This window comes from Metopolophium dirhodum, chromosome 1 (assembly GCF_019925205.1).
Source record: "Metopolophium dirhodum isolate CAU chromosome 1, ASM1992520v1, whole genome shotgun sequence".
NCBI lineage: Eukaryota > Metazoa > Arthropoda > Insecta > Hemiptera > Aphididae > Metopolophium > Metopolophium dirhodum.
Genome location: NC_083560.1, coordinates 22590818 through 22606015, shown reverse-complemented (window position 1 = coordinate 22606015; position 15198 = coordinate 22590818). Strand labels below are relative to the sequence as shown.

Here is a 15198-nt window from a genome sequence, read left to right as displayed (position 1 = left end):
TTGTTTCCTGTTGAAATCTTAAATCTAATGACGCTACCATATTATCTAACATTTGAGAAAAACACAAACTTCGTAATTCATATTCCTTAGTTTCATAATAATGTTGTGTTTTGACAAATTCATCGAAGCGACTTGATACCTTCCATTTTTTAACTAATGGAATATCTATTTCTAGTTCTATGCACAAATTTTTTGCTTCATTAAAAATGTTTTGAAATTCTGTCTGATTTCTTAAATTTCAAAAAGCTGCTCGAAGAGACTTTATGCTGGCCATAGCATTAATCAGATTAATATCGGGACTTTGCAGCAATTTACTTACTTTAACAATTAATTGAAGTACTGGGTGCATCATTGTTAACACGAATATAAAATTAAAAGATTTTACTTGATGTAATAAACCAATTCCTTTAACTTTAACATCACTTTGTTTAGTTGTTTAAAAATCTTGTTAAATTTGTATCACCAAGAGTACACCACTCGGAATCAACTTCGAATACTAAATTAGCTAAACTAATTGGATTCACATGATTATTTTTTGATTTTTGTCGACGTAATCTTCGTTTTACAATTTCTTCCGGCGGTATTCGTGCTTGAACTTCTCGTGATAAATTTGCAACTTCTCTGGCAAATACTTCAGCTGGTTTTATTTTATTCGTTTTTATGGTTTTTAGCATAATATCTAAACATTTTGTGACATCTACATATATCAGGAGCATTGCATTAAATTTTCATAAAATTTTTACTAAATTAAAAAACTTGAAAATGTAATACAAGTTCTTGTGAGTTGTTGTTAGCTTAAATTAAAAATAAATTTGAGTGTAAATCCACAATAATTTTTTATGATCGCCCGAAGATAGAATTTTGGTAAAATTGGTAAAAAATAAGACCATTTGTAAATTATTTTGTGTTGGAACTTCATAAAAATTTTTATTTTTATACATCTAAGATTTTAAATTTATATACAAAATTTATCAAGAAGAAAATTTTTACCGGATATAAAATTAAATATTGATGAGCGTTGGAAGCTCAAATTTTTACAAATTGGATACCTATGCACTCGTTTTCTTATGGAGCTTCTTATTTTTTTATTGAAAAACGAATAACCATGGATATTTATTTATTAATCACTTTATTATTGTATATTATATAACAACTATCAAGTGATAGTTGTTAACATTTTCAAAATATTTTGACTTGTTTTGTGTTTTTTATGGGCGTTTTAAATTTTCTATTGGTTTTTTTCTATTAGTGTCAATAAAATGTTATTCTTTGGGACAAAAAGCTTGAAAATGTAATACAAGGCTCCTCGTAAATTGTTACAATATCAGTTAGAAATATTAAAATACACAGTCAATATTTTTATTTATAAGCATTTAAAGTTTAAATGTTGATAAAATGTATCAAATTGAAAATTGACAAATTATTTTAGAGTTAAAAATGTATAAAATGTTCAATTTTTATAGCTATGAATTAAAAAAATAAAACAAGATTCAACGTATGTATTTAAAATGTTTATTGATATGTTAATGTTATATTATTATCATTGAATAATATAAATTATAATATTTATTATAATCAATGGTATTATGGTAATACGTTCAAAAATATTGGTAAATATAAAAATAAATACATTATAGGTACATATTAATACATATACATATGTCTATATTGATATTTTTACAAACTAAATTTAAATCGTAAGTTATTGTACGTTATTAAATATTGTTAACTCAAACATACTTAAAATGTTTGTACAACAATTAAAGGTACAGAAGATATTAGATTTTCTAGCCTACATAATATTCTTATATACAAATAGGTATACAATTGGGCAGACAGTGGCTTTAAATCGCGAAAACACTTAACAGCGCATTCTCTTGGTCATTGCTCGGTTTCGTTTGACCGTGTGGCATCCTCTTGATTATTGCTTCTTAATAACTCCATTAAAAGATGTAAACTTTGCCCGTATCTTTCTTTACTCTTTATTGATAACATTTATTTTTCGACCTATTAACAAACCACAACAATTAAATCATTGAGCCGTTTAATTTGAAGTGTCACACGCTATTTGTTAAAAATGTATAAAATGTTCAATTTTATAGCTATAAAGCTTTAAAATATTTTGAAATAATACAAAGTATCTCATAAGTATAGTTTTTTCTGAAACCAAAACATATAATTAAATATTTAAACGAAGAATTACAAATTTAATTGTCATTGAAATTTAAAATTATCATCGGCAGGACTTGAAATATTTGCGTACCTATATAATAATCAATAAATTATATTTACATACCCGTTAGGTACCTACTATATTATACAATAATATTCTATTTAATATTTTACTGGCAACGAATAACAAATAGTTAACGTAATTTTAGATTCTGAGCAGAGCGATGAATTTTTTGATCTTTCAATATTGACGTGTGTCTTACTATTTTTACTATTTTTATTTTTTTTGTCTGTGTACACGATAAGTAGTTGAAATAATGCTTCGATTTTCGACTTCAGTATCTTTTCCAGTGAGATAGTGAATCTATTTCAACGTTGGTGCATTGGGAGGTCAACATTTCAAATTCCTAGTAGTTTTAAAAATGACAGGAAAAACACACAAACAATTTAAGGAAAACGGTGTTTTAGATATTCAAAAAAATTTTCGGTTTTATATCTAAGCTTTGAAAATTTAATACAAGATCCCTCATAAGTTTGTCTACCGGAAAGTCGAAAAATTCTATACATGATTATATATAATATTATTAATTGTATAGGTTAGTTTATAGGTTTATGTCCTAAAGTCGTATACTATGTATGATGGTGTATGTATTCAATCGTATATTGTTAATTTATTGTTAATAGTTTAAAATACTCAATATCTACACTCGACGTTTTTCTTTTTAAATCTTAGGTTTGAAAATTGAATACAAAATTCCTCATAAGTTTGTCTACCTTTATCAAAAAAAAGTGAGGGGACTCGACCTCGGCGGCTTGGTGAGTGATATTATTACTAGAGATCATGGTAACCTTTTGTAAAGTAAAGTTGGTACCTACTCAACGTAGGTATACACTATACATGTACTATTATTGATAAAATATTATTACAAATCTTATTATATATCGAACATTAAATAATATGTATTTTTTATTTTATAAATTATATAAATTATGGTTACTGATCGAGCCGTGGTATGTTGCACTAGCACTATGCATAAGCATTTGAAGTTAACATTTTGACAACAACTGTTCAAATCACAATTACGCAAATTTGTATGTGGTAACTACCAACTTGTATATAATTGATTCAAAATCAAAATATAAAAAACCTACATGGTGACCTAGATTAAGTCTTACCTTAAAATTAGATAATAGATAAATTTACACATGTTGGTATAACAATTTCTTTATAATGAACAAAATATATGTCTAAAACTTCTATTCCAGCCTTAAGTGTAGAAATAAAGGTATTCATTTTTCAAAATATTGTTTTAATCGTATCTTAGGAATTATTGAACGTAAATATTGAATTGGAGACTATAAGTTATTACGGTGCGTCCACGTTTGAGCAAATTGACATTGTTTAGTAATTAATAAAAATAAATAAAAGCCCAAGGGCCAACAGATTGTGTGTATAAAAACTTGTACGCACAATGTAAACTTTTACTAGTGTGGATGCGTCTTTATGAAGTTTTGGGTTTCCATTGTGTGAAGGATGTCTCTGCTCAATATTGCCTAATGTATGCAATATGTGGCATAACACCTATTTAGAATTAGATTGAGTAAATAACTTTAATAATCATATTAATAGGTAATTATAGTAGTATTTACTATTTACACTATGTAATGAAACATTTAAATTATCAGTACAAACTAAAATACATCATTAACTTTTAAGCTAGAGAAATAATAAAATAATAATAGTATAAATAAAAATGTTTATATACAAAGTATTATCATTAATTATTTTATCTAAAATCTGTTCAATACACCTTTATATATTTATCTGATTAATATAGTTCATTCTATACAACGTTCTAGCTGATTATACATATGTATGATTTATAACAATTTTATTTAATACAACCAGCTTTGTAAAAAATAGATATTGTATGGTAGGTTAAATAAACTAAGATGATTTAGGTAGATTGTTGCATATAATTCATATAATATAAACATACATGTTTACATCCATCATTGTTATACATTAACAAGTATCTGTTTAAAAATCATGAAGTGCTTCTAGGAAATCGCATTCTTCCATCTCTAGAGATAAAGGTGTATCAAGCCTACAAACTTGTATTCCACTGAACCGCAATCTGACGCCATTCAAAGGCAAGTCCTAAAACATTAAAATTTTGAATTAATTAATTGTAATTCTAAACATTAAACTGGCATTTAACTTAGTTAATATAGATAAAATAAAAAACAACACTAAAATTTAAAGTTTAAATTACATAATTTTTTAAATATCATAATTCAGTATTGACAGTCTTACACATATAATGCTATTACTGTATTGTTATAAAATTTAAAAGGACATCACATCCAAATTCCTTGAAACCCACACAGCAATGATATATTTATACAAAGTTAAATAAATATTTCAAAAAAGTATTCAATATTAAACAAATGTTAAATTTTCATAGATAAAAGATTTTTATATATTATATAATTCCTAATAAATATTGGTTGAACCCTTTGTATAATTATTAATCAAAGTAAAAAAAAAATATTTAATCAATATTAAATAATTAATATTTATAAATTTATATTTATTTATGATTTTGTAATGGTTAATTAATGTACCATCAACGTTAACTTACATTGAATACGAGGAAAACAAATGTTAAATAAATATAAAATAAACAACTGCAATTAATAATAATTAACATTTTATTTTCATTAATTAATATTATACAATCAAAAATTAAGTACACATAATATAAAAATTAAATGAGGAATTAATGTCTAGGTATTGTAAATTATAATATATAAATACTTTTTTAAATAAACCTGCACTGTATATGTGCTCAAAAAGAAAATAAACAGTTAAAAATAAAAGAAATTCCAATCTAAAAAAAAAAAAAAAATATTATTCAATATATCATTGTATAAAATATATTATTTATTTTAAACTTTTAAGTTTTAATATATTTAAATCGCTTAAAAAAAAAATATTCCAACTTGGATTAAAAAAAAATTGATACAGCTTTAAATAAAAGAATTAGTATGGATGATAAAAAATATAAAGGTTAGTTTTTTTTTTCAATTTGCCTCTTCAAATTAAATGGAGCTTGAGCAAGTACATACTTAATAATATCTTCCATTTCATTTTGAGTACTGTGTTTAAACTTTTCTTGAGTTTTGATGGCATCTAAAAATTAAATAAGAAAGTTTTAATAATAGGTAAATATAGCATATAAGTAGTATTCATTATACATTATAACTAAACAGAAATTACACATTAGTGTGTTTAACTTATTTTTGGTTAAGAGAAAAGATTATATTTATGTTGAATGAGGATATATAATATATTCTTCCTGATGGCCATTTATATAACATGTTAAAACATATGCATTTATATGTTTACAAATCTGCAAATAGTTTTACTAAAATTTATGTGTGTACATTATTATAGTTATTTATTTTATTGCATGTAAACTATTAGTTATCTTAAATTTTGATTTAATAAGATATATTTTACACATTTTATTTTAGTTATAAAATGAATTATATTTATATAATAAATGAACATTGTTATTATTATATTGTACCTGATAATAAAATATCATATTAATAAATGATTATAGTAGTTATGTAGCCTGAGCATGTATTATCTGCACTATTGACTTACAAATTTTACTAAATTAAGCATCATGGGTACACCCACCCATACATTTTTAAAAACCATTGCTTAAAAATAATCATCTTTTCCCTACACCACTGCCTACTACACAATAAAATCAATAGTTATATTATATAATTATTATGCATCTTACCAAATATTACTGAACAAGTTGCTAAATTTGAAAATTTCTGTTTTCCTTTTTTCCCTGTATAAGAGAAGTCTTTCAGTAACTCATCTTTAAATAACTTAGCCATAAGCCTTTTTACCATCGATTTAACATTTTTTCCACCAATATAAGATAGTTCATTCACCTAAAAATATGTAAATATATTAAAATAATTGTAAAGGCAAAACTCTCAAATTTCAAAACTAAGGAAATAAATGAAAATAAAAACAACTTATCCTTTATACTTTAATAACTGAGTAAACAAATATTAGACAGTAGGTATACATATAAGAAACTTGGCCATGATCTTCCAAGTCCTTAAGAGGATGCTACCCATGCATTTGTTGTCTCCGTCTTACACACATACGAAATACCAAAATTTTGTTCACTAGTTTCAATAGTTTTGATATTAGAGTGAGTTGACCTATTATTAAACTTTTAGGTAAGAACATTCTCTGTACTTAAGCGTTGGCGATTTTTAAATTTTTTCATTTTAAAGCAAAATATGGGTATGTGAAATATCAAAAATTAAAAATGATCATATCTCTCTTGAAAATTAAAATACATATTTAGTAAAAGCCAACGCTTAAGCACAAATAATGTTATTATCTAAAAATTGTATAAAAGGTCAATTCACTCTAATATCAAAACTATAGAAACTAGTGAACACAATTTTGATATGTCGTACGTGTGTAAGACAGAGACAACAAATGCATGGGTAGCATCCTCTAAAATTATACGACAAATATATCCATGATAATCATTTTACTTAGTTGCTTTTTTTAGAAATATTTATAGGTATAAAATAATAGCTAGTATTTTTAATAGTATTATATAATATTATTATGAATACCTAGCGTATTATAATATTATTTAGCACAGAACTTTTACTTGTTTCTTCGATTACTCTAAAATTACTATACTTATTTAGTTACAAAAATTAAATTATAATTAATTAAAACTCAATATTTCAACCATTTTATAAGTAAATCAAAGATAGTTTAGTTTCTTACCAAGTTTATGCGGAATGTACCTTCTCCCAAAATATTATTTTCCAATGTATCAAGATCTGCCATATTATCGATGGGTAACGGACAAGTCATATCATTTAATAATGATGAGGATATCCCATTCATAGAAGAATCTTTTGTTGGCATGCTATTTAAACGTATTTCAATAAAATCAAGTCTTTGAGCCATATCCCTTTGATTGTTTATGATACGTCTTAATTCATGTTTGATAAATGTCAACATATGTAAAGTTTCTTTTTGATAATCTGTGCCTGTATGAAATTTGTAAATATAAATATAAAGTATATTTTTAAATCAAACTGAAGAATTACCTAGTGGTGTACTATTTTTAACAGCTTCTGTAGATATGTCTAATAGTTTAGGTGTTCTGATACATACTTCTGAACTTCTTTCATCTGTTAAAATATAATTGAAATTTAAATAAATAAATAATAACTTTATTGTTAAAAAAAATAATATTTACCAAGATGAACATCAGAAGATTCTAATTGAATTTCAATGATTTCTTCATTACTATTAATTTTATCATAATAGTTTAAATTAAATGTTGGTACTGTAAAAACAAAACATGATTATATATAATACATCTATCCTATTGATATAAATCATTTGTAGCAATTATTAGTGAATAACAAATACATTATGACTTACCATCATTCTTATACTTATCAGTCAAATTTGATGGTATGTCATAAGACAGCTGTTTAACTATCGATGGTCTTTGTTGATTTTTCAGCACTTTAAAAAAAATATTCATATATATTATACGTACAAAATAACATACAATAGATATTTATTTATTTATTATAATACATTACAAGTAAAAACTTACTTTTCAACTTTTTTGGAGAAGGAGACCAACCTGCATATTTTAATGTACGATCAGACTTATTACTTTTATTGAATTTTTCATCATCAGAATCTAAATAAAATAATAATTGTGATACATAAGTGTTATAAATTAAAATATACAGATATATTATTATTTAATTAGGAGAACAAATAAAATTAATAACCTGAATACTCGGGACAATCTGAATATGACTGGTTATTGGTTTTTACTTTTAATTTTCTCTTAGACTTTAATTCACCAATATCTGACAGGTCACTTTGATTACACCCTTTTTCTGCCAAATTATTAGCTTCTCCAAATGATTCTATAGTATAAAAAGGTATCAAATTTTAAAAGTATTTAATAGTTAGGAATTTTGTTATCAAATAATATTTTTTACTGATATTTTTTTTAAGAATTCTTGCTTCATGGTAATCAAATTCAATTTCATTAGGAATAGTTTTAAGTTGTACAAATTTCTTAATCAAAGCTCTGTTTTTTGGCCACGCACAAGTTCCATTCTTTGTGAACCAAAAACTGGGTACAGGTTCTACAGAGTCATCACCATAAAAGTGAACTACTGAATAGGTTGCCATATTCTAATACTATAATAATACAACAATAAATAATGTTTGTTAAACAATAAATATCATAGCATAAATTACAATTTATAAGGATACCTATACATATTATTTAGATATTATCAATTATTCAATATATATAAATATTATATTAAGTATTTTATCAACTCAGAATTTGTAATAATAAAAAGTAAATAAAATATATAATAAGATCAATTTATTTATGGTTATATGTTATAACATACACATAAAATTAATAATTGTATTACAAATAATAATCAAATAACATCAAGAGTATGTAAAATGGGGTATGCTACATTATTATTATCATTATCAATTAATATCATATACTTAGAAAATTCTGTTAACTCTACATCAATTGTTGTGTAATCTTCAGATAATTCATCAACTAATGCTATACCTAACTTTAAGCTATTAATAGGTTTTTTAAAGTAACAACAAATTTTATTAAATTGTTTAACCAAAAATACATTTCTACCATTAATAGAATCTTTACAAATATTTATAACTTTAAAAATACATAATTTTTTATCATAATCAAACCCTATATAACAATCAGAAACAGAATTTATATCTATTTTAATTCTATTTTTAACAATTATTTGGAACTGAGAGGTAGTAAAGTGTTCAAGTAAAGGTCCATTAACATGCTTTTTTTTGTATATTATTTCATTGCATGGATTGTTTAATTTACATTCACTAAAGGTTAAAAATTCTTGATAGCGTTTTATTACTTGCTCTAGTGGTCTCTCATGTTTTCTTACCATTTTTTTCAAAAACTTCATGTAGTTCTCAAATGGAAAACAAGAGCATTCCTCTAAGGAGCCAAATTTCCTATAATCATCTACAATATGGATTAATCCATGGATATTTTGAGATGAAAATTGAGATCCATAAATTTCTTCAAACTTTTCAACAAAATGTATCAACATTTTTTTACTAAAATTTACCAACTTTTCAGTACTATTAGAAGATAATAGAATTCTAAAGGCTACATGTAAACATATAAAATGAATATAACATTCATCCAATAAAATTCCTTTTAGCACTATAGGTCCAGTATAAAGTAAGAACTGTCTAAACTCGGTTGCTTTCCATCTCACTACATCATTTAATCCCCGAGGTTTTCTTGAAAAATCAACAGTTACATATTTTTTATTAAATAAGAGACGATTGGTAACTATATTTGCATATCGGCTTTGTATGCGAACATGTACAGGAGATTTTTTAAATATACCCAACCATAATAAAATCAATTTCTTAACAACACCTAAGCATACTAAATGCATATAATCAATACTGAAATCGTCCACCATATTTATATAAGGTATTTCAGTTAAAATTGATATTGTATTGCCTATATGATGTTCATCATCAATACGGTTTATAAAATCTAAATGAGTTCTATTGCGAAAATTTGTACCTAGAAAACACATGGTATTATTTATACGTTCACCTTCAACGGTGCATCTTGGACAGGAATAATATCCAACATGACCTTTGGTGCATAAAATAAAACTCTTGGCTGGAGTATCACAACAAAATGTATCTACCTTCACATACTTTTTACCATAACCAGTATCCAAACCATTTTCTGCTAAAAGTTTAAGTTCATCAACAAAATTTTTTAAAAATAAATTACTGTTTTGTGGTTTTTCTTTCCCCCAATAAAGACCAATTATGAACACATTAGATTTAAAAGAACTGTACCGAGCATATGCGAGAATTGGCCAAAAGGCGCTTGAGGAACTTTTTGTCAAAGGCAAACCATCAATGCCAACAACCAATTTAATTATATTTTTTTTAATAATTGAAAAATTACAATGAGATTTTAAACCATTTGCAATACCAAAATGGTAATAATATCCTGATTGAACAGTTTGAATTTTGTTAGGTTTATTAGGTGTCTTCAACACCGTTCTAGCATCAACAGGAAAATAACTAAAACATTTATGATTTTTTAAAACCTTTAATAAAGAAGATAGTGCAGATAATGTAATATTATGTTCAATTGTCCAATTAGCAATAAGTTTAAGAATAGAACATTGATCATCATATAAAATATTATTAGCATTTGTTAAACATTCATCATTTGAATCGGAGCTACATGATTCATTTTGTAGATCACCATAATCAGATATGTCTACATTATTGTTATCAAAATTAATACTTGAAAAAGGAAAGGTAGATGTATCAATACTAAGACTGTTAGAAAGGTGATCATCATTACCAATTACGCTGGGAGATGGTCTAGCATGGCTTTCTACAACCAAATTATTACCATTATCTTGGGATGTACTTGATTGTGGGAAAAAGTTTAATTGTTCTTGATTTTCAACAATAAAATCAATAGTTTCCATATCGTTCAAATATCTTCTACGCTTAGTAGATTTACTTTCAGATTTACTAGACATATTTGTCATTAAAATAAAATAAAAGAATGACTATTATTATATGTATAATATATTATAGAAAAGTCCTACTAGTGTAAATAATAGTAGATATGAAAACACTTTACTACCTACCAGCTAACTTCAAACTATTAATAATTTATTGTAAAACAAATAAATTAAACTTATTACTAACTTAAATAAAATTTACATTGAAAATAATATAAAAATAATACTGTGTACCTATATTTTTGTTGGCGTCTGGAAACTTATATAAATATAATAAATGATAAAAGCATAATATGCTAATATACAATTTCTATAATAATTATACTTCAATACCAAGCATTGAATTCATCAGCAACAGTATACTGCAATTTTCTTTAGGGTAACTAATTTATTAAAAAAAAAAAAAAAATTATCTACTTAATATTTAATTGTAAATTTAATTTGTTTATTCTTACCAAAATCCCAATTGATATAAATTAATAATTTATCGTGGCGTCTGAAGCTGTAAATTTATAATTTTTAAGTTGTTAAAAATATAAATTATTGACATAAATGTACTATGTTTATAGGTACATTACAATCGTCAACTTGCGAATATCTCAATTTTTACTTCATCCAATAACCTTTTTAAAAGGAAAAACAAATTTATAGTTAACTGTAAATTGTAATTAAAAATTTGTACGTCCAGAGTATTGTTACCAATAGCAGACTATTCCAACTCCTATCATTAATATTAATTCTGAACATAATATGATTTATATATTATATTATAATCTTATTACACTATCAGCTACTTACACCACCATGGCTAGTACTTAAACATTTTAGGTATATTATATATTTATAAGTTATCAAACAACTTGCTTAAGTAATAGCCAATAGGTATTAATATATTTTATATTTAAATTAATTCAATTTAAGAACACTATATTATATACATTTTGTATTTACATATTTTACAGATTGTAGCAACGGTCAAAATGTGTAGGTAACCAACAAAGTTAATACACAAACAATAAGCTTATAGTGAAAGTAGGGAGTCCAACCACAATAATTAATTTATATAATTTTACATTGTTACATATTAATATACTTAGTAAAACAAATGAATTACTTAATAATATCACCTGCAGTATAATGAAACTGGCCCGTCACTATATATTTATAACATATTACATAGAAATAACAATATACGTAATACAAAATGTAATACCTATTTGTTTATATTAAATAACTTATTATTTTTATGCTTAACTATTCATTCTGATTCTGTCTACATCGTTTTAGTAGGTGATTACAATAATTTATACCTAATATTAATAACAATTAACAATAATGAGCACGATAATAAAAACTTAAGTATACTTACCAAAATGTAGACAAACATGTGTTCGTGAACTGTAAACTGCAGATATTTTTTATATTATGACTTCCATCGTAAAAAACGAACGACACAATAAAACGTACAGTATAATAATTATTAATTATTACAAGTGACGAATACGTATGTTGAATGTTTTATGTTAAAATGTAAAATGCATTTAGACAAGAATACTTGGTTAAATCTGCAATGTAATTGTAATTATTTGACATTTGTATCAGTGTATGTAATATGTATGTCCGATGTCGTATTGTCGATTGTCGTGTGAGTGCGTGACAGACGGCCGACGGCCAACGAACGCCGTGCCCGAACGATAAACATGGGCAGTGCGGAGTACGGTGGACGCAACGGTCGTTTATGGTTTTCCCCGCAAATTACTTATAAATTATAATTCAACAACAACAGATTTCTATATTTATAACTTAAAATAGACAATATTGTTAAGCCGCCGAACCTTTTGCAAACCGTTTGTGACGTCCAAATTTGTACCAAGTTTGCTAGAAGTTGGTCAAAAAAAACCGACGGTAAATGGATTCGTGCGAACGGTTCGCAAATAGTTCGCACTTCGCAAGAGGTTCGGCTCGCTAATGCAGTGTACGCAGCTTAATAATTTACTATATTTTACAACTATTTTAAACAGTATCATCTCCTACAAACTGAATTTTGAATATTGTATTGTAATATTATAATTTGTACGTCTTAATGGCTAATACTTACAAAAATAACAATGAATATTCTGATACCTACATTTAAATAAAACAAATGTAGAACAATCCGCATCTATAGTATAGATTCTAATATTCTATACGCTTTTAACCTGCATTTAGTTAATTGCATTTCTTAATAATAGCGAGTATAATAATTCCTTACCTTTGATACACGTAGTCTGCAACTACTGATACAGAGATCATAAAATAAGTAAAATACCTATAGGTACTGTTTTAAAACCAATTAAATAAAATCACAAGGAACCTGAGGTAGGTCTTACTCTTACATATTTTACAACTATATAAAATACTTAGGTCTTAGGTACTAGAACGTCTAGATCAAGTCTGTATCAAGATATTAAATGTACCAAACTTGAAACTACCAACTCAAAGTTGTTAAGTTAGATAAAGTATCTTAACTCTTTATGACGCAGTTAGTATAGTAATAATTAAATCAATAAATCTATATTAAAATATGGATATTAATAGAAAAAATCAATAATATTCACTGTAATAATGTTTAAACTTTAAATTTCAAACCCAGACAACACAAAACAAATTTTTATACCGAACCAGATTTTTTCTATATTCACCTAATGAACAAATATGCAAATTCATAAAGTCCCAATCCTTGCAGCAGGTTATCAGATTTATATATTTAAATTGTATAAATACAATCAAAAATCGATAGGGTTATTAAAAATTAATAATAAAAATAATGTCTATCAATTAAATTATTGCGACAAAACATTATATTTTGTATTAATCTCTATCGCTGCCATCTATGATTTTATTATAATATTATAATTATATCAATATATTTATATATTTTCATTTGTTCAAAATATAATATAATAAAAATTTTACATAATTTTAAAAATTATAAAACATAATAAAAAGAAAAAGATAGATTTTTCTGTATAATATAAATATATATTTATACAGTTATTATATAGGTACCAGCTACTATACTTTGAGTAGGTAATTATAATAATATATAAAATAGAAATTAATAGTAAGAGTCGATTGTACCTATACGGCTAAACATACGCCTGCAAAGTGCAAACATTCCCTTTTATTATCATAGATAAAAGGTAATATAATTAAAATATATATATATATATATCTATATATAGGCGACTACAATTTATAATTATATACAGGCCCGTATTTAGGGGGGGGCCAGGGTGGGCTGCAATTGCCCCTCTCGTGAAATTTTTTGGGGGCGATAAATTTTAATGGACTTTTTTATTCAGCCCCCCCCCCGCGCTGCGGGTGGCCTTGTCCCCCCTCCTCATTCTGCCACAAAATGGGGTGGGGTGGATTTTTATAAGTGCCCCGGGCGCCTAAATTCTAAATACAGCCCTGATTATATAACATAGAAATTGAAGCATTTTTAACTTAATATCAATATAATATGTTAATATTTAATTTAAATTAATTTGTAACGATATTTAAACATTAAATAGTAGTTGAAAATAAAAATATTTATTCCAAACAACACAAAACCAACAATTAATTTTAAATATAAATATTGGATAAACGTCTAATTTTAATTTTAAATAGTTATTGAAACACAGTATATTTAATAATTATTAAATTTTAAAACTTATTAAACCTCATATATTAATTGAAAATAAAATATGATTATTTAAATATTTAATAATGATTGATAAATATTTTGGTTACAATCAATAAAAATTAATATATATTCAATATTGTTTCAACTATAAATTTTAAATATTTGAATTTAAATCAAATAAAAATATTTATACAATCGTATTGATTAACAATTGCTGTGTGGGAAGTTATCAATTTTATCTAACAAGTTTTATTTTGCTAATTTTTTACATCAGTTATTCATCAGTGATGAAAACTACAAAGCAGAGCAAAATACTAGAAATATTACGTAGTTATCGTGCTTGTCTTATCTATGTGATAGCAAAATACCTATCTGTTAGGTATTGATTTTCAGAACAAATTTCAAATTATGTGATAGTATAAATAATGTAATTATTGTACCCAATAAATATACGCAACTTATGTTTATTAAATAATACATATTTATATTATTACTAATAAAATAATAAACCTCAATTACAATGGCAATATTTACTTGCTACTCGCTTCTACCAAACTTTCTTAATGTAATAGAATAGGCGTACTAGCACAAGTAAGAGATTGATGATCATTGAACAGTTTAATTTTTTCACTACTTAATTGTTAGAAATTGTACCT

At 25.1% G+C, this 15198-nt stretch overlaps 2 protein-coding genes across 2 annotated transcripts in view; one reads left to right on the top strand and one right to left on the bottom strand.

Annotated features, from left to right (window-relative positions):
* LOC132936649 (kelch-like protein 2) overlaps positions 1 to 15198 on the top strand; it is a 61701-nt gene that overhangs the window by 25254 nt on the left and 21249 nt on the right. The gene's annotated exons all lie outside the window — the stretch shown is intronic.
* On the bottom strand, positions 5170 to 13109 carry LOC132936936 (uncharacterized). The gene is made up of 12 exons (XM_061003750.1): positions 12242 to 13109; positions 11328 to 11495; positions 11107 to 11255; positions 8272 to 8476; positions 8056 to 8196; positions 7872 to 7961; positions 7691 to 7777; positions 7503 to 7592; positions 7351 to 7434; positions 7022 to 7290; positions 5994 to 6153; positions 5170 to 5368 (listed from the first exon to the last, which is right to left on the bottom strand). The coding sequence occupies exons 4-12, from the start codon at positions 8465 to 8467 to the stop codon at positions 5247 to 5249; spliced, it is 1239 nt and encodes a 412-aa protein (XP_060859733.1). The 5' UTR covers positions 8468 to 8476; positions 11107 to 11255; positions 11328 to 11495; positions 12242 to 13109; the 3' UTR covers positions 5170 to 5246.

What these genes read in the sequence shown, in the direction of transcription:
- LOC132936936 (XM_061003750.1), bottom strand. Translation starts at nt 8,467, where the DNA reads ATGGCAACCTATTCAGTAGTTCACTTTTATGGTGATGACTCTGTAGAA. An exon ending in TGATAAGTATAAGAATGATG is followed by an intron (nt 7,593 to 7,690) that starts GTAAGTCATAAT and finishes TTGTTTTTACAG; the next exon opens with TACCAACATTTAATTTAAAC. An exon ending in ATCTTCTGATGTTCATCTTG is followed by an intron (nt 7,435 to 7,502) that starts GTAAATATTATT and finishes ATATTTTAACAG; the next exon opens with ATGAAAGAAGTTCAGAAGTA.